The 24,536-nt window shown below is 39.0% G+C and overlaps 1 protein-coding gene across 16 annotated transcripts in view; it reads right to left on the bottom strand.

Annotated features, from left to right (window-relative positions):
- RERE (arginine-glutamic acid dipeptide repeats) overlaps window positions 1-24,536 on the bottom strand; it is a 574,348-nt gene that overhangs the window by 61,646 nt on the left and 488,166 nt on the right. For all 16 annotated transcript variants that reach the window (XM_007493036.3, XM_056795844.1, XM_056795845.1 and 13 more), the window contains one exon: window positions 12,434-12,514. In XM_007493036.3, the coding sequence (XP_007493098.1) occupies window positions 12,434-12,514 (81 nt within the window). The remainder of the gene's footprint in view (window positions 1-12,433; window positions 12,515-24,536) is intronic.

The raw sequence follows: 24,536 nt of genomic DNA, 5'->3' as shown, positions 1-24,536 counted from the left end.
ATGAAGGAAATATGGTCCACTGGATTCCTTTCATAGTCATGTGCTGGTCAGTTCAATATGAACAATCCAAGTCAACCAAAAGAACCAGAAGAAGCTGAAAAGTTCATTATGTACAAAGCTGGCGCCAAATGAATGCTTATTGGTCTTAAGAGAGAAAACCCATGTAATTTTATTGCTTAGGTGCCTTGGTAGCACTTTACCATATTTTGTTACTAGAATCTGGCATGTTGTTGAGCACAGATGGCTTAATAACAATGTGGTTTGATACCTGAGAATGAATTTCAATTAGTTCCACCTACAACACAACTAGACAAGCTTAGGCACAGAATGATTTCTAGGGCATGGACAAAAAGTGCATATACTCTACATATGTAGTCCATACTATACTAGTAAAACATAATAACTAAGAACCTAAGGATGCTGTCAAAGAATTATGTGGACTTTAATAGAGTTCATATTTCTAATGCTTCAGAATTTAATTCCAAATAACAGGGACATAATCCACTGGGCATGGATCTTCCTCCCAATAACCATTCAGGCAGAAAGTACAGACCAGTCATAGTAGTATGAATCCTCTCCATTTTACATGAGAAAAATGAGGCTCAGAGAACTTAAATGATTTGCTCGTAATCACTCAGTTAATATTGGAGTAAGGACTAGAGAAATAGACTAGCTTCCTGTACTCCTTCCATTAAATCATGCTACCACTTTAAGTTAAGGATCAAAAATAAATGCCAACTGGATTTTTGATCATCTTTTTTAAAAGAGAAATCAAATGCACAGAATCATCATCTGTCTGTGGAATTCAGAGCACTTATTATCTTGTTTGTGCCATGTGCTCCCTCTGTGCCACCATCTCATTATCAAGGAGAACAAGCCTGGCATAGGAAAGAGAAGGGAAACTGCTTTCATGGGTCAGCAGGCAGGTTTACTATTTATTCTTCCAAAGAAGAGGAAAACTGAAGTTTGATTTGTCACATTCATTAAAATCCAATCTGGAAAATTCAGGCAGATGTTAACTTTTACAACTTGATTTGCGATATTATTTATTTATACCACTTTATTCAAATCTCTGATTCACTTTGTATTTGCTATGTACAGAGTTCTGACTAATTTCAAAGCTTTTGGTCCTTTGTGGATGAATTATTTCTCTTCCAAATTCCAAAATATTATTCAAAACTATAATAGTCTCCTAAATTATGAGATCATCCAAACTCTGAAATCAATCAATCAATCAATCAGAGCCTTCTAAGTAGAAGAATTCAGAAAAGGTCATGAAGATGACAGCAATCTCACCCAGTGGAGAAAGCTCATCTGATCTTTGCCAAAGGAAGAAAGTATCAAAGTCGGTGATCAACAAGCCTCCAAAGAAAGGGCAGGAGCTTATCCTCCATACCTGCAAAATCACCTCACACTGAGAAATACAAAATCCTCAAGAAACAACAGATTTATGCAACAGTAAAGCAAAAGGCAACTTGTTATTGCTCACTGAGTTTCTTCCAAATGTCATACTGGGGGAATTAGGATGGGCCTTTGTTCAAAATAAAAGCATCCCCAGGATGTTTCCTTCTGAGGCCCAAGATTTCTCCATTGGAACTTCATTCTAACTACCCAAACAATTCCAGAAAATGCATTATCAAGATAATAAAATGGCATAGGAGGGTGAAAAGCTAACAGATGGAAAAGGAAGGAAATACTGCAGAGCCACTGAGAGGATTAAAGAGGTACCTTCTAAGACTGAATTCCGTTACATAAGTCCCCTCATATCTCCAGTGGATATTTTCTACTCTAAACATTTACTTCACTGGTTATTCTGAAGACAAGTTGCATTTGGATCCCCATTGTTGATGACAATTTTATCCTCAGGTAGATTACTAAACCTGCTGAGAACAATAAACAATGGGTCTCAATCTTCTAAGTAACCTAGAAGACAGAACGGTAGCACAAATAATGTAGCTCATTTACTACAATAAAGAGTACAGGGAAGTCTAGAGTTGGCACTGTGCACCCAGACCCTACTTCTTTCTATGGACAGTGCTGCTAACACAATTTTTCACTCCATTACTCAAGCAAGCAGGCCATCAAAGCTTCAAATCTTAAAAAAAAAAAAAAATAGCAGCTTAGCAAACTAAGTCACAGAAAAAAGACTAAACCCACAGAAAACAATAAACCAGGAGAGATTGAAGTTATATGAACCCATTCTCAGGGCTCCTAATTACACACACTATACCATCCCTCTCTCACCAGTTATTTTTATCTATCAATTTACAGAATGTTTTTATGGACATTATCACTTCATATTGACACAATTCTAGGTTAGACTTCACATTCATTTTTAGGGATGAGGCATCAGTCCTATGATGATTAAGTATCTTATTTAACCAGGGTCTCTGTTAGAGTATAGTCACTGTCAAAGTCTAGAATACAAGGTACTATTGGAAATTCAAAGACATATAAGACAGAGTCCCCTGTGTTTACCAGGACATAGATTAAAAGGGAAAGGATCTGAACCCAAAGAATTCAACTAAAGTTGAGCTCTTAAAGGACAACTATCACACAAATAAACTGAAATGGACTGGCTCAAGTCATGGCAAATTAATCTTCAAGAAAATAATACCTTTGTATCTCTTATAGAAGCATAGAATATAAAGGACAAGACCTTTAAGGTCTGAAAGTATAAAATAAACAAGTGGTCTGCAGTTCCTTTCAGTGGTAACCAGAGCTTTGGAGAACACAAAGTCAAAACTCTGACCTTAGAGTAGTGACATGTCAGATCAACTATGGAAGTCTTCCATTGGCAACATATTTCCAAAGCAGAGAAAAATAATAAGAATCTCCAGGGAAAAAGAAAGCTGGGAAGAGAAATAAACTAGGCATGACAGGGCTGCTCACTGTTCTAACCCTAGGAAAATTAGACCTCCTCTTTGGCTACTTGCAAGAGACATGGGGTTCTTCTCTTGAGGTCACAGAAATCAAGGCATGGTGACTTAGAAAAGAGGGTCAGAGAAGACCTTTTTAAAAAAAACTTCCTAAGCCACAGTAATCGGTGGCTTTCTCAACAAAATGAGTAAAATTATAATTTCAGATAAAACAATAATTGTTCAAGGATTATTATACAAGCAAGACTCATTTTAACTTTGTCTCTTCCTCAGCATTTACATGTACATGAAATTTTGTTTGAAGAATTTCAGGCAAAAAAATTTTTTAAAGCATAAGCTTCTTAAAATATATGCACATACACGTATATACCCCTTAAAAGTAACATTTTAGTCACATGTGTTTATTTTTAAAGAACTTAAAATTCGCACTTAAAATTAGAAACAGTTCTACATAGTTGAAAAAGTTGAAAATCACTTTTTTATGATATAAAATGTTGACTGAGCACTGAATGGATAAATATACTGAATAGAATGTAAGTAATCAAAAGTCTTTTTAAAGACTCTTCCATTTGTTTTACTACCCTATAAACAGGCAGTCTGCATAGGCCTAACAGCCATAAATATCTCTATCTACAAGTAATATGGGTACCCACAATTCAGTCAAATCATTATGAATGCAAGTTATTGAAGACCAACAGTAAATGAGTATCTCCTCCTTATAAACAGCTTTATGCTCAGTACTTCTTTAAAAGTCCATGGTGTTCTTCATTTGAATATCGTTTCTTTCTTTTTTTTAAGCCCTCACCTTCCATCTTGGAGTCGATACTGTGTATTGGTTCCAGGGCAGAAGAGTGGTAAGGGCTAGGCAATGGGGGTCAAGTGACTTGCCCAGGGCCACACAGCTGGGAAGTGTCTGAGGGCAGATTTGAACCTAGGACTTCCCATCTCCAGGCCTAGCTCTCAATCCACCCAGCTGCTCCCTTGAGTATTGTTTCTATAGGTGAGCGCATTTCACAAGAATAAATTACTTTCCTGCTTCACCATATCTGACACACAAAGGAAGTCTGTGAAGTTCAGAGTGAGATTTAAGGTTGTTAAGAGATCAGATATGGAGGCCCAGTCAACTAAATAAGCTATACAGTTGTAAATAAAAACCAGACTCCTCCCTCCCCCAGGTGCAGCCTCTCCCAACACCCACACTAAGTATTTCTGTTATGAAAATTGTCCACTTGGGCTGAATGTGCAAAAGAAAAAACAAACTTCTCCTCAGGTGTTTCTGCCAGTAGGCCAGTAAGTGGTCCTTTAAGATAACCAAGAATGGGTTTTAGATCATCAGATTAACAGATTTAAGTCTATCTACCATGTTGAACAGGAATAAGCCATCTATATCGTAAAGGATATAGGAGAGCTGTCCTTGCTGCCAAGAGGTTGTGCCTATTTATGTTGGCAGCTATTTGTACTTCTAATGGAAAATTTCAGCTCTGTCTGTGTCAATGTTGGACCAAATTATTAAGAAAAAAAGAAGGTATAAATACAACCTCTTAAAGTGCTCATACTGTTTCTCCAAATAATGCCAAAGAAGGAAACTAGAGCCAAGGAACTCCAGGCCAACACAAGACTGCAAGTAACAGGACAAATCAGATTTAGAGGTGAAATAGTCCAAAAATGTTCTAATACAACCCTCTTACTTTACAGGCAAAGAAATAAAGGGTCAGGAAAGGAAGTGGGGAAAGCACGGCACAATGGAAAGTCCCCTAGATCTAGAATTGGAAAGACTTGGTTGAAATCCCAATTCTGCCATGCATCACCTCAGGTCAGTTACAAACAACCCCTGGACTCCAGGTTCATCATCTGCACAATTAGGGAATTAAACCCTATGACCTCTAAGATCTATTAAAGAATTCAATCTATTTCCTGGGCTCCAGAAGACATGTAACCAAGGACTTCTGGTTTTAAATCATCTCTGATACTTATTAGTTATGTGACTGCAGCAAGTCATTTGTCATATCTGAGTATCAGTCCTCACTGTCTTTAGCACCTACCTTACAGGGTTGTTATGAGTGACCACAAGGCATAGTGGCTAATAAAGTGATGAACCTAGAGGTAGAAGATCTGGGTTCAAATCTCACCCATGACCCTGACCACCAATTATGGATGTGGGAGACACTAAACCTCAGTTTCCAAATTCATGTGTAAAATGAAGGGGTTGGACCAGAAGGTCTGAGGTCCCCTTTACCTCGAAATCTATGATCCTATAGAATCAAATACATATAAAACATGTTGCACAATGTAAAATGCTATAAAAATGTCAGTTATCACTATTGCTATGGCCACACCATCACCTTACTAGAGAAAGACCATCACTCTAAATAAATTTTTCTTTATATAAAAGAAGACAGTATTTAGCCTGGTATTAAGTCACATTATCAAGCCACCAAGTTAGAGTTCAAGATGAGGATGGTGATTTTAATGTGGAATGAAAACACTAGGGGCCAAGGAAGAGAAGAAATTGTGTCAAGAAACTCCATTGCTGACCAAGACAATTTATCTCACCAGAGTAAAGGGGAAAAAAGAATCTATTGGACTTTGCTTCTCAATGTGCTGGACTGCTTAGCAGAGCCGCAGACAGTTTTGGCAGAAGAACTGAGTCTTAAGTCCAATGACCTTCTCCAGTGCTATGGCACTGGTGTAAGACATCAGCTCTCCAAATCACCCACCTGTTCAGGAATCCCATAATGTAGATTAGGTAACATGGTATTAAGCATTACTGAAGCCAGAATTAAGACTGTTTATCTAAGACCACAACCCAAAGTTAAATAAAACTATTTGCTTGCAACCTTACACTGGAGTCAGCTTGCCTCTCAATATTAACAGAACTTGGCCGAGTTAGTCATTGGGCTCTTTCCCAATAGAATTCATTTCGTACTGAGAGAATTTGCTGCCTAAAAAAACTATTTTGCCTAAAGAAAAGAACAATGCATATTCAGTAGTTAGGTATATATTTCAGAGACTACATCCCCAGAAATGTGACTAAAACACAGGTGGCTGATTTTCATGTTCTTTCCTGAATTGAAATTTTAAATCTCAGATCTCTGGCAGTCCTTTAACCTTGATTAAAAAAAAAACACTAAAAACAGCTATCATTTCACTCAAATGCTAATAAGTAAAGCCATTTTTCTTACATTTTTAAAATAAAATTTTATTGATTTATTTTATATCTGCATCACTTCCCAATTTCTCTTATTTCTCTATTCTGCCTTCCAAATAGCCATCCCTTTTAACAAAACAAAACAAACAAAAAAACACCATTAAAATGGGGGGAAAAAACAGTTCAGACAAACTAACCAGAACGTCAACCAAGTTCTATATTATCTTTGGTGTTCCAGACTTAGTCTCCCAACACCTACAAAGAAAGAAGATGGATAGACACATTTTCATGGGGGAAAAAACAGTATGAAAGTGAGATTTATGACTTTAAAACTTATTAATTTGACCTTTCTGAAAGATTACATTCTGACTGTAGAATCTCTAACTTTGAAAACAGAAGGAATTTCTAATAGAGTTCATCTTAGGCCACAGATAACCCCATTCAAAGTACTGCTGTGCTAGGTACTACACAAATGAGAGCAAAGAGAGCAGGAGAGGTTCAAGGGCATGTCTGCTTTCTCCTCCTGAATTCTCCATAGACTTAAGAGTATCAATTTCATGACATTTCCTTACTCTAAATAAGCCAAAAGGCAGAGATATTTTGTCTTCTTTCTAAGCCTTGTTTGTTTCCAAGGCAAGGATGTGATGCCAATCCACAGAGTAAGTATTCACTGTCTAAGGTCTATTCAATCTGATCAACTAAGAATTTAACTTGCACATAAACCAGTATTTATTCTCTTTTATTTTTTAAATCCAAATGTCAGATACTGAAAACCTTAGTTTCCATAGGCATTTTTTGGAGATGAATGAATGTCATTGCCAGCTGATGGGATATATTTCATCATTTTTTGACAAACTGTAGAGCACTTCAAAGCCAAATGAAAAATGATTTTGGGATTATCTGTTCTTTTGGGTTATTCATGTAATGCTCCATTATAAAAATCCAAAAATGACAGCAGTAATAGTTCTATTTTTGTAGGAAAATAAACTAACCAATTTTAGTTGTATAAATCATATAAAGTTCAAATGTGAATCCATGGCAGAGCTTGAAACAAAACCCAAGGGATATGGTCTCTGCTCAGAAGCCCAGATCACAGGATATTTATTTTGATTTATACACATGCACTTAACATTATGGCCTCTGATGTGGTTTGGGTGTCTAGAGAGAGGGCCAGTAACTAAAGTAAACCTGGAACACTCTGCCAAGATTTCTATCATTCAACAACAACAAATTAAATGCCTTTGTCTACCTTATATAAGTATTGAGAGAGAACAAGTGAAGGAGTTTGAGAGAGAGTGAAAGAGCAAAAGAGTAAGAGACAGAAGTCAAGAGAAAGACTGAAGAAAAGGATAAGGAAAAAGACAAAAGACTGAACACCTAGGCTACATACACAACTGCAATGCTAAGGGACTATCTAAGGGGCCTACATAAAGTACTCTATGATGAAGTTAACACAATACCAACTCCACTAAAAGCTCCAGAACCATGTTGGTTTTCCTTAGTCAAGGTCAACATTCCCATTTCAGAGAGGGCATGCTAAGAACCAGGTTTAGTTCCTTTGAAACAAATACAGAAACCTAAAAAGAATAAGACAACCGGGCATGCATGTACTCCCCAGGAACCACTCAGATATCCTTGCATCAAAATGAGCTGGTAACAGTGAAGGCCACCTCACCAGAGCTTCAAGGCATCCTAACAACTTAGCATTACTCTCCAAGATATTTTTTTAAAAAAACTAAAGAGATTTTTACAAAGCAAAATGGAACCCTCAATGAAGTACCAAATTTTGAGACATGCATAGTACGTTGTGGGTGGGGAAGAGAATGAATTCAGTCCTTTTTGTAGAATGAGTTTTTATTTGTGGAGAGGTATTGTAACCTTGGAAGACCACCGAGCCCTTGTGCACACCTAGGGCCAAAGAGCTCCTGGCTCTTAGAGGAAAGCACTGTTTCCTATATTTCACATCCTGAGGACAACAACAAATGCCAGAAAAGGCACTTTGGGGAACGAAACAGTTTCTTAGCTTTTGCCAGGATCTGATCAGTCATAGACAAGGGCCTGAAGTCCATAAAGATGTCATAAAATCCTATGGTTCTCTATAAGGATAAGAATAGCACACAGGTCTGCTGACCCTAAAAGTGAAAAGGCAGGTTCTTTGGTTGTCTGTTTACATGCTTTCTATTATTTAAATCATTGGGAATAGTGATCCTAATGGAGAGGAAGAAAAGGTAGAAAGTGCAGAAAAGCCTAAAGATTTAATGCTAAAAAGGTATATGCCTTTAATAAGTAACCTTCTCAAAGAAATTTACTCATAAGCAAGTTCTTAAACAAGCAAAGCTGGCTGCCTACAAATTTCCTTCATCTTCTGTACTAGGAGAGAAATAACCTTTGTCCTCCCTCTTGTGGGCTGTGAATGATTAGCTGGGGTGTATAGACAAATAAAGAGAAAGAAAGATGGTGCCCTGAGGCCAGGATGCTTATGATTTACCACACTGCTCATCAAATCAAAGCAGAAATCCTTCAGAGGCCTACAAGAAGGGTTTTTTTGAGACCAGAGCTATGATTTCATTGACAGAGGGAACCCCTCAGAAGATATTCCCTCCAAGGAGGCACAGCAACAATGAGTTGGCTACTTAAAGACAAAGAGAGTTGCCTGGGGGTACTAAAAGGTTAAATGGCCTGACAGTCATGGGTCATGCAGGCAGTAGGTGCCAAAGCAGGACTCCAAGGTCAACCTTCTCTCTATGTTATGCTGCTTCTATGTAACATGGAACAGGAATATCTGTAAGGGACTGACAAATGTTATACAACAGCAACTCTCAAAATCTTAAGTATATTTAAAGCTATTAGAAACTGAAGACTGCAACAAGGCCCTTGTGATGCCAGGTATACACATCTCTCTCTCGTTCTCCCCTCTTCCTAATTTGTTTCTCTCTGTTTCTTTCACATGGACTTCCCCACCCTCACCCTGCTGGCCAACAACGCTTTCCTGGAAATAGTTCTTCCAAATTTATCATGTTTCTCCTTTTTCAACAACCATACCCTGGTGAAGAGATTGGAAATAGAAAGGTTGATTACTGCTGTGAGGAAAATTGAGGTAATTCTTGGGACAGTCAAAAGATGCAAGTAATAGAGAGGTTTGAAAAATTAAAAATTATCAAATTCTTGGTAAAGGAGGATGTTGAGAAGAGCTAAGAAGACAAGTTTCAGTAATGAGTTTTGTCGTCATGCATTTAGTCACTAGCAGTCTAAATGAAAATTGGAGAAAGAAAAAGACAACTTATTAAGTCACTCATCAGCCAAGAGTAGGGAATTGACAAAGCCAAAAGATTAAGTGTGGCCCAGTGGGAAAACTCCTGGATTTAGAGTCAGAGGACTGGGTTTAAAATCTAGTCCTGCTTCTTAATACCTGGTGTGACCCAAGATAAATCAGTTGCCCAGTCTGGATATCTCATAGTTTCCCTTCTGTAAAATGAGAAAGTTGCACTGTATGACCTCTAAGGCCTCTTTCCAGATCTAAATCTATGATCCTAAATAAAATTAAGCAATTTTTTCTATGTCAAAGATTATCCCATTTACACCAAAGTAGATAAAACCAGTTCCAATAACTATAATAACAGCTCTTAAAATTTTTATTAACTCAATATTAAAAACATAGTTAATACTATATATCCTGTATTGGACTGCATTGTATTTTTTTCTCAACATTTTGTAGTACCCCAGATTCCAATTCAGAAGAGTTTACCTATATGGAGTACATACTATGTGTGTGATCTCATCTACTGTGTACAGTAGAGACACAAGGACTCGGGGGCACAGGAGATCTTGGAGATCACTTAGTACCACCCCATCAATTTCACCAAGTAAGCAAATGCAAGTCCATATTGATCTCATCTTGCACATGGAAGAAGCTGAGAAACTGTTCACCTCAGTTAGGTGATATGCTCAGTCATTAGGACAGAACAAGGATTTGGACCAGGTGTTCAGATTCCTAATACAAAGCTCTCTCCAGAAGATCAAAGACCTCAATGAATGAGACCATGATGAACTTCCACTGGTGCTTCACTGTTATACTATCACTAATCATAAATATGCAGACTTCAATTCATCAATTATAACTTGTTTCAAAGTTCAAATAGCTAGAACTACCAGAAGAGACAAGTTTTGTGTTCTTTTACATATTAACTGTTGCCACTGTCCAGTAGTTCTCTTAAGATGCTAAGAATAAATCAATGGCATTGCCCCATGTAGTGGTATGATTCTAAATGAACTTTTAAACAATTCACATTTATAGATTATTTCATTTGCAAAGTACTTTACATATATTATCCCACCACTAAATTCCTGTCACAAGTTTTAAGGTAGGAAGAGCAGGTACTATTATCTCATTTTACAAATAAGGAAACTGAGGTACAAAGTTAAATAACTTGCTCCAAAACTAGAAGTAGCACTAGACTTAAGAGCTAGGGCCACACACAGACCTTGATTCTGAACCTAGTCTTTTGGGCTTGAAGTTAAGAAGTCTTTAGTTCAAATTTGACCTCCAACCAAATTGGGTGACTCTGAGCAAGTCACTTGTGTGTCTGTTTCCTGAAATGAAAAATGAAGATAATAATGGACCCTACTATGAAGGATTAAATGATCAAAAGAGAGAATATTTGTAAAAAGTACTTAGCACAAGGCCTAGAACCCAACAGGTACCACAAAAATACTTATTCCCTTCTTCCCTCAGAACATTCTACACACACACACACACACACACACACACACACACACACACACACACACACACACACACACCCCTTCAGTTTAGCAGGAGGAAGTGAGTCCTGGATAGGGAATCAGGAGCCCTGAGTTCTGATTCTGACTCACTAATTCTGTTCTGTAATTTTGGGTGTCATTAAGCTCTCTGGGTTTTAGTAGGCTCATCTGTGAAATAGTCTTTCAGATGATCCCATTGGTCTCTTAATGCTAAAATTCCATGATTTTATAATTTATCTCATGATCAATATCAAATGCCACAATGGACAACTTTAGGCTCTAAACCTCAATAAAGCATCCCTGTTCTTTTGATTATATTGTGCTGAGGTGGAGGGAACCCTTGCTCTGCTGCTTATTACCTGGATAAACTGGACAAATCATCTTTCTGGGCCCGTTTCCTAATCTATAAAATGAAGAGGTTGAACTAGATAATTCCTAAAGTCCCTTTAGTCTCTAGAGAGTCTATTTATGTTCAAAGGGGGTTCATTATATGTGGCAGGATGGAGGAGAAATGAAATGAAATGAAACAAAGTAAAATCTATGTAAAATAAAATAAAGAGTAGTCAGTAATCATATGGGTGAATTCTCATATGGAACAGATTCCTACCCCCTTCATCCCCCCACCCTGGACAACATAGGCACTAATAATTTTTAAATCGACAATGTAGAGAAAATGAGAATGGGGGAAAGATTCTGGAGGCTCAATCTTAACAAGCCCCATTCTTGTACACACACATACCCCTCAATTCCTAGGACCCTAGGACTCATAGGAAGGTCTTCCCCCCATAATGAAATACCACCTGCACAAGCTCTGAGGGAGGGCAGGCAATGATGTGTAAAACAATGCTTCATTTCTCCTGGCATTTCCTTTATGTAACTTCACTTTAAAGAAGTACAAAACATTTTTATTCCCTAACAAGACCAACTCACTGTTTGGCAAGAATGGGAAGTAAACTGGTCCTTAGCTTTGTGAAATTCTAGGGAAAAATCTGATGGGAAAAAAAATCTAAAGAGTTAAAAAAAAAACAACTCCAAACCAGGGCAGTATTTCATAGAAAAACCAGCAGGAATCAGCAGAATTCAACTTGTACTTATAATTTTATATATATAGCAAAGAGCCTCCTTTTGATTCCATTTTGCCTAGTTTTGTTTTAGGCTTTGGCCAATTACTAAATTTAAACAGTGATATAAGTGAATTATCCTACCTCATCGACTTTATTTAAAATTAGATCTGACCCTCACTAACCCTCTCCTTCCCAAAAGCCTCTTATGATTATGAAATAACTTTTATTTTCTTCTAGGATCAGAGTATTGATTTCTTTTATTAAACCACTTGCTGCCTAGGCTTATGCTATAAAATCAAAAGTTGATTTTTAAAAGGAGAATCATTATGTTCTCAAGAGCTCTCGCTTCCCAGTGGTCTGCTCTAAACCAGGCCAGGGTTAAAGTAAACCATTCCTTAGTATGCTGATTCAAGGGTAAGAGGCACAGCCACAACCCGCTTTGCTCCCCTGGCCCCCTCCCCGAATGCTGAGCAATTCCCCCAGGTCCCTGGCAGCCCCCCAGCCCCCCAGGCCATCCCTCCAACACAGTGAGCTCCCTGCCCCAAGCCCCCCTGGCACACAGGGCCGTGGCGCTCACTCACCGTTTCCTTATTGGGAAGCAGCTCCTTTCGGATCCTGAAGAAGTTCTTGCCGTACTGTCTGAGCCCCTTAATGAAGCGTTTCTGTGTTGAAAGAAACAAATGAAATGTAAAAAATAAAATAAAAATAAATAAATAAAAACAGTTTGCCGGCAAGGCAAGAATCCTTTTACTCAGCGCACAAAAAAGGCAGCAAGGTTTCAGCTAGCAAAGGCAGCTCCGTCACGGCGGGGCCGAGACGGGCAGCACCGAAAGCAGCTCAGGAAAGCCTTTCGCCAACACTAGCGATAGCACACCAACGACACCGGCCCTGGCGTAGAGGGAAGAAACTTGGAGCATTTGCAGCTCCCTACAGGCTGGCCCGTCCGGGCGGCCGGGCCGGCCACTATCTGCAGGTTCGCCTCCGTTTCTCTGCCCTAGGCGGCGGCGGCAGCGGCGGCGGCATTTCATCAAAGCAAAGCGGAAGCGAGAGGCTTCCCACGAAGAGGGGGTCCTCTACTAGGGAGAGGGAGCAGGCGGAGGTCCGGGCACATCGGCCTAGGGACTTTCCAGAGCTCAAGAGGGGCTCAGTCCAGGGCAGCTTCCCCGGGCAGCTCCTGGGCCGCCCCGAGGAGGGGCTCGGAGCTGCCCCTGGGCACCCCCTCCCAGAGCTGCCAGCTCTCGGAGGGCCCAGGCAGGGTGGGCAGGGGCTACACCTCTCCGGAGCGCTTCCCATCTTTTGCAGGCAGCAATGGGAAAGAGGGAGGGAGGACGGAAGAGAGGGAGGGATGGAAGGAGAGGGAGGAAGGAAGGCCCCACACCCCTCCCTCTGCGCCCCCCCCCCAGCCCCAGCCACAGGTAAGCCCTAGCCAGGTGCCCTACACGAGGTCTCTGGAGGTGGAGAGCAGCAGCCGCCGCCGCCGCCGTCACTGCGGTGGTAAACCAAAGCCGCTTGTCACTGGGGGCTCTGACACTACAAAGGGGAGGGAGGAAGAGGAGGAAAGGGGAGGGGGGAGAAGGAGGAGGAGGAGGCTCGGAGGTGGCGGCAGTGGCTGCTTAGCATGTGATCCCGGCTGGGCAGGGCTGGGCAGGGCTGGGCTGGGCAGGGCTGCTCCAAGACAGTCAACCAGCTCCTTGCAAAAGGTGGCCTGGATCCCCCAAGCCCCAGCCTAAGGGGAAAACTAAGCAGAGAGGTAGCTTCCCTGGGGGGAATCCTGAGAAGAAACAGAAGACATGGGAAGACTACAGTCCAGTGGCCACCAAGGAATGTGGCACTAGGAAGAGGGTCGGCCCTCCCCCTAACTCAGCCTCTTCGGTCTCCGCTTCCCCTTATGGGTGCGGGTGGGGGTGGGGAGGCCCCATCCTTCCACAGGTGCTTGCGAGTAGGATCTCTCGGTAGTGAGTGGTGGGCCTTGGGCTTTAAGTGTGGAGGTTTCCTCGCTAAAAGGAGGCGAGGGGGCTAAGAGATTCCCTCCAGCTTGGCTCCATTTGCAAGTATTCCCCAGGAGAAAAACTGTACTACTAGGACGCCCCAAGAAAACCCGGCAAGAAAACCACCTCAAAGCAACTCGAACCATGGTGTCCCATGTCTCCCAATCCCCTCCCGTGGCCGACATTGTTCAACTGAAATAACTTTGCATGTACTTTCTATTTACTTATCATGTGCATGTTTTATATTTCTCCAAAGAGATGTAAGCTTTTTGAAAGCAAAGACCTTTTCCTTTTCGGGGGGAGGGGGGGTGGCTGGGCTCCCCCAATACATACTGTCATTCCAAGGTCACCCCCCCCTTTTCCTCACGCTGGCCATTCATTCCCTTTTTACAGCTCATGTACTGAAAACTATAATCAGATAGCTGGATGTGCTGGTGAACCTACCAACCAATCCTAACCCACTATTTGCCACCCCCACCCCCACTTTCCAAGTCAGAACCCCTATCCCTAAACACCTCTTCCCAACTCCAGGTCTCCCCTTAGAACCTAAGAACTTTGAAGGCAGGAAATGTTATTTGTAGGGTGCAAGACATATAGCAAGCACTTAATGTTTTCTAACTAACTCCATTCAAGAACCCACAATTCCAAATTAGGCAAGTCTAGAGCTAAGAAAGTAGGTTGTAAAACTGATTCAACCCAGAATACAATGATCCAAAACTTTAATTTCCAGGTTGCTCCCAATTGAATTAGACTTCCACGTTCAACATAATTCAGATTTTGTGAGGAAGAGGGGTGGGGAGGGAAGGTAGGGCACTTAGCTAAGCAAGAACACAATAAAGCTGTAGAAAAAATATGAAGAAAAATTACGAAAGGGAGCAAAATCTAAAAGGACACTAACTCCCAACATTAAGACTGACTTCTAAAATCAGCAAGATTAAATTGAAAACCAATTGTATTTTTAGCCTTGTTTGGGATATAAATAAAAGATTTTCAAAGAGCTCTGCACAAACACAACTGTAGTCTTAATAGTAGTATAATTCTGAGAAACCTAGGCTCAAATTCACCTTATCTGTGATGCTGTCCTGTTCATCCACTATTCACTTTTCCAAACTGAATCAGTCACAAAGTCCTATCTATTTTTCTTTCAAAATGTCTCTGCAAACCATACTTTGCTTTTCTTTCCAACAATCAGAACCTCAATTCAGGTTCTTCCACAAGAATTCTAACAGGCTTTCTCATCTTGAGTCAGTTCTACACTGCTAACAAAGAGTATATTTTTTTAAAAGGAGACTATTTTTATTTTGTAAAACTAAAGGCATTTCCACAAATAAAATTGCAGCTAAAAAAAAAAAAGGTGTACATTTAGGGGGGAAATTTTGTACCGAATACCCATAAAGTTAGCAAAGATGGTAAAATTCAATGATGGAGGGGCTGTGAGAAAGCAGGCATGCTAACTCATTGCTAGCTGAGCTTTAATCCGTCCTAGAAAAAAATCTGGAATTATGCAAGAATAATTATTAAACTGTTCATGCCCTCTGATTCCACTATTTGGATTATTCTCTAAAGCACTTAATAATAGCAACTTCATAGAACCAGTTTTAAAGCTGGAAAGGACAAGAACATTGTCTTCATTTTATGGGGCAGCTAGTTGGCTCAGTTAATGTGTTCTGGAGATGGGAGGTCCTAGGTTCAAATCTGGCCTCAGACACTTCCTTTTTTTTTTTAATCCTTTCCTTCCTTCTTAGAATCAATACTGTGTATTGGTTCCAAGGCAGAAGAGTGGTGAGGACTAGGCAATGGGGGTTAAGTGACTTACCCAGGGTCACACAGCTGGGAAATGTCTGAGGACAGATTTGAACCCAGGACCTCCCATCTCTAGACCTGGCTCTCAATCCAGAGATACCCAGCTGCTCTCTCAGATACTTCCTAATTATGTGTCACGCCCTTACTGGTCCTCTGCCCTAGAACTGATATTTATGGATTCTAAACACAAGGTAAAGATTCTTAAAACTAACTGTGTGTGTGTGTGTGTGTGTGTCTCTCTCTCTGTGTCGTCCCCCCCCCTCTCTGTCTCTCCCTCTCCCTCTCCCTCTCCCTCTCCCTCCCTCTCTCTCTCCCTCTCCCTCCTCTCTCTCTCTCTCTCTCTCTCTCTCTCTCTCTCTCTCTCTCTCTCTCTGTCTCTGTCTCTCTCTCTCTCTCTCTCTCTCTCTCTCTCTCTCTCAAAAAAAAGTCAAGAGAGGAAGCAAAGTATGTGTCTGTTTATGCTTATATATGTATATGCATACCCAGGGGTATATATGTGTAAATGATGGGTAGCAATAGCCAGTATAGAAGGTAACACAGGTAGCAGGTGATAGGCCTAAATCTAAGTTCTCTGATTAGAACTTTATACTTTCTCCTGAAAGGAATCACAAAGAGGAAAATATTCATATTGTGATAGATATAGATATAGATGTGAAATATAGAGTATTCATTATAAAAGAGAGAAACCCAATGTGCCCAACAAGAATGGCTGAACAAACTAGCATGTGAATATAATGAAATATTAGTCACTGACAAAGAATTATGATTCTGAAGATCAGAGGTTTGAAGGAGCCTTATTTGAAAAAATACTGAATAAAACAAAATCATAAGAATATCCACAAAGTCTACAGTAAGATAATTAAAGACAACACCTAAAAAAAAACAAGAAAACATACAGCATCAGTGATAAACTTTCAAAATTAAAAGCAAATATCCTTTCTCTTAATAGTTGGTAAGATAAGGAGGAAAAAATTTTGCTAATTAATTTCAGAGGAATGAACTGGGAGGGAATATTCTGGTTGTTTCTTGAGAAATATCTTACATCAAAAAAGAAAGTATATTTAAAACACCAATTTCATCAAGTTAAATTCTCTCCAACACCCTGGCAACACAAAACTCCATAAAAATATTTATGATTGGTCCCTAGTAACTATAGAATAAAGTTCAATCTACTTTGTCATTTGAACCTATATTCTGCCCCATTCAACATAATAACAAAAACAACAGCTAATATTTACATAGGTAGACCTTTATAGTTGATAAAGCACTTTCCATGCATAATCTCATTTAATCTTCATATAGATATGTGAGGTAGATATTAATGATAAGGAAACTAAGGTACAGGAAGGTTAAATTTTCTAAGATCATGCAGTCAAAAGCTTGATGAAACATTTATTAAACTAGGCACTGTACTGAGTGCTGTGGATACAAGAAGAGATCAGAAATAGCCCTTGGCTTCAAAGGGATCACCATCATTAAAGGGATAGATAAATAGGAATTCTCACTTTCTTCATTTTGTGTAAAAAACGAGGTAGGACTTGCAATGAGGTCAACTGAGTGGAAATGCATCAAGAATGGAAATTCAGCCCTTGGCTTCATCACTCAGCCAATTAATCAATGTCAGGGCTAAGGAATAAAATGCAGCTCTCTGAACCCAGATCCAATGCTTTCCCCTATCCCTACTATAGCTGCCTTTTGACCCTATTATTCCCAATTGATCCCAGGAGCCCCACCTCACACTTCCCTTCTCCCCGGGCTGCACTACTTTGGAGCTTCTCTGATTGACTTTTCTCCAAGCCCCAGGATTCCTATTTTTAGGATAACTTCATCATCCTATAAGATCCCATCACCCTGGGGATTCCTCATCACAACCCTTGCCCAGCCTCTCAGGTGGGATCAGGAGCTTGAAATCTCCAGTTAAGGAGAAAGTTCAGCTCAGACAATGTCTCATTTCTCTCCTGGTTGAAAAATTTTTTTCAATTATCTGATTGATTTCTACATCATGCCTACAGTCTAGAACCACCTTCTCACTCTCGGTTTCCTTTGGTGTTCTGTCATCCCCCATTAGATGGTAAGCTTCTTGAGGGTAGGGACTGTCTCTTTTATCTGAATCCACAACACTTAGCACAATGCTTGGCACATAGTAGGCATTTAATAAATGCTTTCTATTGATTGATTGACATTATTCAGATGGAAGCATTTAGCCTGGAGTCAGGAAGACCAGAGTTCAAATTTGGCTTCGGGCATTTATTAGTTATGTGACCATGGACAAGTCACTTAACCTCTGTTTTTCCTCAGTCCACTAGAGAAGAAAATGGAAACGACTCTAGTATCTATCTTTGCCAAGAAAATGCCATGTATGGCCAGTGTTTGCATGGGTAGGGTCCATGAAGAGTCAGATATGACTAAACAACCGATCAACAACACCCAGAAGCTTTCTGCAACTCTTTTTTCCTCTACACCTGTCTCATATGAAGAGGTGGTCTTTGTTCTTGCCAAGGCATACTGCTCTATGTGCACAAGTGATCCCATTCTAGCCTACCTTCTCCAGATGAGTGCCCTCTCTATCATTTCTGCTTTATCATTAATATTTAATTGTTCTACTGGCTGCTTGCCTAATGCCTACAAACATGCCCATGTGACTACCACCTTCAAAAAAACTCTCACTTGATTTTTCCATCTCTACTAGCAAAGTGTTTCCAATTCCTTTTCTTTCTCTCTCAACTCTTTGCAGTTTGGCTTCTAACCTCATCATTCAAGAAAACCAATCCCATCAAAGTTACTAGCAATCTCTTTATTGCCAAAACCAGTGACCTTTTCTCAGTCTTCTCCCTTGATCTTTTTACTGCATTTGACACTGGATCCCACTCTCTTTCTGGATATACTCTTCTCTTGAGGCTTTTGAGTGTCTGTCTATTCCAACCTGGTTCTCTTCCTATCTGTCTCTTCCTTCTTCATTCACCTTTATTGGACATTCATCTACTTGACAACCTCTAATAATAGAAGATTCCCAATGCTCTGTCCTTGACCTTTCAAACTATTTCATTTGGAGATCACACCGGTTTTAGATTGACTGATTGATTGATTTGTTTTTTTCTCTAATTTTTAATTTATTTATTTATTTATTAATCTTATGCCCATGACTCAGATTTACTTGTTCAAGGCCTAATTTCTCCTTTACCTTCTATCCTCACATATCCAAATGGCCATTTGACATTTCAAAGTGAAATCTGGACTCCACTTTTTACCAAAACCCTTATACCTTCATAATTTAGGTGTCATCCTTGACACGTTATTCTTTAACTTCCACCTCCCCACTCCTGCCATATACAATTAATGGTCAACTACTTTCATTTCAATCTTTAAAACATCTTTCAGATATACCCCCTTCTTTCTTCTATTTCTACCACATTGGTACAGGTTCTGAGCACCTTAGACCTGGACTATGGCAATAGCCAGCTGGTTGTTTTCCTTGCTTCTAAAGTCTTCCTCATTTCAATTCATCCTCCATTAAATTGTCAAATGGATCTTCTTAAAGCATGTCTGACCAAATTATTGTCATATTGAGTAAACTCTAGGGGATCTCTATCACCTCTGTGATTAAATAGAAAATCCTCTGTTTGGATCTTAGGCTTTTATAACCATCCCCTACTTACTTTTCTCTCCACATACTCTGTGATCCAATGACACGTTGGTTCTTGCTGGTCTTCACTGACTCTCCCAGTACCTAGAATTCTCCTTCTTCATCTTTACCTCCTGGTTTCCCTGCCTTTCTTCAAATCTTGATTAAAGTTTCTTTTTTTTTTTAAGAAGAATGCTCAAGTCCTTCTCCCACTTTTTAAACCCTTACCTTCAATCTTAGAATCAACACTGTGTATTGGTTCCAGGGTACAAGAGCCACAGGGGATAGGCAATGAAGGCCTAGTGAAGTGTTTGGGGTCACACAGCTAGGAAGTGTCTGAGGCCTATTTTGAACCCAGGGCCTTCCATCTCTAGGTCATGAGCTACCTGGCTACTCCAAAAGTCCTTCTTAATCTTGGTGCCTTCTGATATTATCTTTAATTTATCCTGTATATAACTAGTTTTGAACCAGTTGTTTACATACTGTCTCCCTCATTAGACTGGGAGTTCTTTAAAGATGGGAACTATTGTTTAAAGACCATCCCCCCCCCCCCAGCATTCAGCAAAATACCTCATACATAGTAGGTAATTAATAATTGTTAGCTGACTGACTGACATTAAACCAAATTGAACAATGTTATTTCACGTCCACATTTTTTGCCTTTGCTTTGACTACAACATGGTCCTTCTGAAAACACTAAGAAAAACTCTGAAAAATTCTACATTCTTTATTGGTAAGAGAGAGTTGAAGGAGTAAAATAATGGTTTCATTAGTATAGGAAATGTTTGCCTTTTCCCAATGCAGATCTTGCAGTTGAGAAAGTTGCCTTGGACCAGTCAGGTGACTGGCCAAGGGTGACAAATCAAGCATACATAAAAAGCTAGACTTGAATTTAGGCTGTCTCTCCACTGTGCTATAAGACCCTTTTGGTCAATACATGGTTCAAGCCTTTATTTATTAATTTATTCAGGTGAAACTAATCTAGTCTGACCATATCACCAGCCCACCTTCCCCTTCAAGAACCTCCTACCACACCCCCTTTGTTTGGCCTTCAAAGTAATTCCTGACCTAGCCCCTACCCACACCTCTAGCCTTCTTTTAGGCAGCAGCTTTCCACCAACTCAGAGATCCAATGACAGGCCTCCTGGCTGTGGTGGATAGCAAACACTCCATATTCACACTCCAGGCATTTTTACTATCTGCCCCCAGGCCAAGAATGCTCTCTCACATCTCTGCTTTCTAGCTAAAGTTCCATATTGTGCAAGAAGCATTTCCAACTCTTTTTCTTAATGCCCTCCTTCCAACATCTTATCTCCAATTATGCAGGACATATTTTGTTTGTATGAAAAATGAATCAGGTCTGTATACTTTGTGTCTAGTTGCCTCTTCACTCTACCGTAAACTGAAAAGTTCTATATATTAGCCATCTTTTATACAGAGAGCTCACTACCTTCTGGATAACTCCATTCTACATCAACAGCTCTGCTTGGTTTGATCCCACAGAACAACTCCTCTCCCACTCCCCCCCAAGGAATACCGGCTGGCTCTTCCTTCCCCTCCCCCAAGATGTATAGCTACCTTTAATTTGTGGGGTCCTCCCCCAAGATTATAAACTCCTTGAGGGCAGAGACTCTCATTTTCTTATTGTTATCCCAAACACAGCCCAGGCTTGGCTAGAAGTAGGCTCTAAAACAAAGTTTATTGAATTGAAAGTTGGATTGTTTTTATTTGTTTGTAGTTTCCCACAAAAGGTAAAAGTCTTGAGGGCAGAGACTTACATTTCCCTTTCCTAGAATCTCTGGTACCTAAAATAGTGCCTGGCACATACTAGGCACTCAGTAAATGCTAGCTGCCTTAATATTTATTTATTTTACAAACTTCAGTAATTTATTCAGAAAATAACTTATCAAGTGAGGTTTATTTAATTTAGAGTATTTTCCCATAGTTACACAATTCATGTTCTTTCTCTCTGAACTGATGAGCAATTTCACTGGATTTTATGTGTATCATTGTTCAAAACCTATTTCCATATTATTAATATTTGTAATAGAGTGATCTTTTAAAGTCAAAATCCCCAATCGTATACCCATCGAACCACATGATCAATGATATTTTTCTTCTGCATTTCTAGTAGTTCTCTCTCTAGATGTGGAGAGCATTCTTTCTCATGCTGACGTAATATTTAAAAACAAGATTTCTCTTTTATTTGCTTCTGAAGTTTGTCTGATGATTTTCTTGGGTTTTTATTTTTAGGATGTTGTAGTACTTAGAGGATTTGGGGATGGGGGAGGGCACTAACTCTCTGGGGTTTCCCAATAATTTAAGTTCTTTTCAACAATGTTATAAGTCTTTAGTTTTGTATTGTTCTTTTCTTGTCTTACACCTAGTATTTCTAAAATTATGTCAAATAACAGGGAGGAGAGGGGGCATATTTTACTCCTCTGTTCACCTGAAAAGCTTATACCATGTTTCCACATTATGTTAGGCTTCAGCTTTAGACATACTTTATTATTAAAAATAGTCATTCTCTGTCTATAATTTGTAGCAGTTTTAGTATGAATGAGTGTTCATACATTCTTTTTTTTTGTTTTGGCACCAGAAAGAGCACAGCTATGAATATTCTTGTTCATTTATTTTTCTTATTATCTCTTTGGGGTACAAACCCTGCAGTGCTATGGCTGGATCAAAGTCTTTTTAAAGACTTTTAAAGACAGTCTTTTATCACCCTTTGGGCATAGTTCCAAATTGCCCTCCAGAATGGTTGGATCAATTCACAACTCCACCAGCAATGCATTAATGTCCCCACTTTGCCACATCCCCTCCAGCATTCATTACTTTCCTTTGCAGTCATATTAGCCAATCTAGGTGTGAGGTGATACCTCAGTTGTTTTGATTTGCATCTCTCTGATTATAAGAGATTTAGTGTACTTTTTCATGTGCTTATTAATAATTTTGATTTCTTTGACTGAAAATTGCCTGTTCATGTCCCTTGCCCATTTATCAATTGGAGAATGATTTGATTTTTTGTACAATTGATTTAGCTCTTTGTAAATTTGAATAATTAAATCTTTGTCAGAGGTTTTTCTTATGAAGATTATTTCCCAATTTGTTGCTTCCCTTCTAATTTTGAATGCATTGGTTTTGTTTGTACAAAGACTTTTTAATTTGATGTAACAAAAATTATTGATTTTACATTTTGTGACTTTTTCCTAAGTGTTGCTTAGTTTTAAAATCTTTCCTTTCCCAAAGTCTGACATGTATACTATTCTGTGTTCACCTAATTTACTTATAGTTTCCTTCTTTATGTTCAAGTCATTCACCCATACTGACTTTATCTTGGTGAAGGGTATGAGATGTTGATCCAAACCTAATCTCTCCCATACTATCATCCAATTTTCCCAGCAGTTTTTATCAAATAGTGGATTATGGTCCCAAAAGCTGGGGTCTTTGGATTTATCATAGACTGTCTTGCTGAGGTCATTTACCAAGTCTATTCCACTGATCCTCCTTTCTGTCTCTTAGCCAGTACCAAATCGTTTTGATAACCACTGTTTTATAGTATAGTTTGAGATCTGGGACTGGAAGTCCTCCTTTCCTTTGCATTTTTTTTTTCATGACTAACTACATTTATCAGTGTGTTTGATGTTGTTTTATGGATGTGGTTTGTGGCACCACAAAACAATTATAACAGTAACATTAAAGATCACTAATCATGGATTATTATCATAGATATAATAATAATGAAAAAATTTGAAATATTGCAAGAATTACCAAAATGTGACACAAGAATACAATGTGAGACATGCTGTTGAAAAAATGGTACTGGTAGGCTTGCTCCATGCCAGGCTGCCACAGACCTTCAGTTTATAAAAAATGTTATGTTTGTGAGGCACAATATAATGTATAGCTGTAAACATTTATTGAGTGGCTACTATTTGCTAGGCATTGTGCCAAGCTCCTAAAGCAAATGCGTTTTAAAGGCAGCTATGTGGCATATTGGAAAGAACACTGGACTTTCAGTCAGGAAGACCTGAGTTCAAATGTGGCCTTTTCATAGATCTTTTCAAAACTATGAGTCCCTGGGTCATTTTCTTCACCTAAAAATGGTGTTAATAATCCCACCTGACTCACATGGTTATTTTGAGAATCAGATGAGATAATATTTATAAAACACTTTGTAAACTTTAAATTGTAAATTTATAATTATTGATTTTAAAAAACCAATAAATAGACACAATGAGATTATATTCTTGAAATTTTTTGAGGGAGTTGTGTTTGAATAGAACTCTGTAAAGTTAGACTCTGTTTTGAAGAATAGTCCAAAAATCTGTTGTTTTTGTAGATATTTTCTATAAATAAGAAAGACACATAGGTTAATAGATACCAATGTCTTTCAGTCCCCTTTTTTTGGGTGGTTGTTGATAAGGAATGAAAATCTTTCATTCTCTTGGAATTTTACTGTATATAAGAGAGCTGTCAGTGCTAGAGTTACTCTAAGTTTCTCTCATGTCCAAAATGGGCACAAGTACACACACACACACACGTGTGTGTGTGTGCACATATATATCCAAACCTCTGTGTAAAGATGGGGAGGGGCAGGGCAGGTGAAGTGCACCTTTTCGCATTTTAATCTTCAGTTCTATTGCTAGATCTTCACATATTCTCAACTGAGAGTAAAAGTTGTGGGAGGAGGCGAGCTGATCTCAGTTTGAAAATGAATCAAAAAATTAGATTTTAATTTGAAAAATTAAATGAGGGTGGACTCACACAAACAAAAATATATAGCCTATGGGTGTGAGAAATGTCTGATCTGATTCTCTTTGATTTTTTAATATCCCATGTTCTTTAAGATTAAGTTTGCCTATCCATTTAAAATGTATTGTGGAATAAGTTGTATGTAGCATGTTAGGCCAAGTTTAATTTCTACCAGGTTGCTTTATGTTTTATCCAAATAAGGAATTCTTTCCTAAGTACTTGATATTTCCTGCTTTATTGAACACAAGATTATTGAGTTTCATTGTTTCTCAGTCTTCCCTTGTGTAGTCTATTCCAATGCGCACCTTCTCTATTTTTTTAATCCATACCAGGTTGTTTCAATGACTACTGGTTTTTAACATAGTTTGAACTCTGGAAATAGTATTCCTCTTTTGTCCCTACCTTCCTTTATCACTTCCTTTCACTATTCTAGATCTTTTGCTTTTCCAAATTTATTTTGTTATCATTTTATCTAATTCTATAAATTATTCCCTTGGTAATTTTATTGGTATAGTA

The sequence above is a fragment of the Monodelphis domestica genome, chromosome 4 (genome assembly GCF_027887165.1).
Source record: "Monodelphis domestica isolate mMonDom1 chromosome 4, mMonDom1.pri, whole genome shotgun sequence".
In the NCBI taxonomy this organism is placed as follows: domain Eukaryota; kingdom Metazoa; phylum Chordata; class Mammalia; order Didelphimorphia; family Didelphidae; genus Monodelphis; species Monodelphis domestica.
The sequence above is the reverse complement of the archived record's forward strand: the minus strand, read 5'-3'. Positions and strand labels throughout refer to the sequence as shown.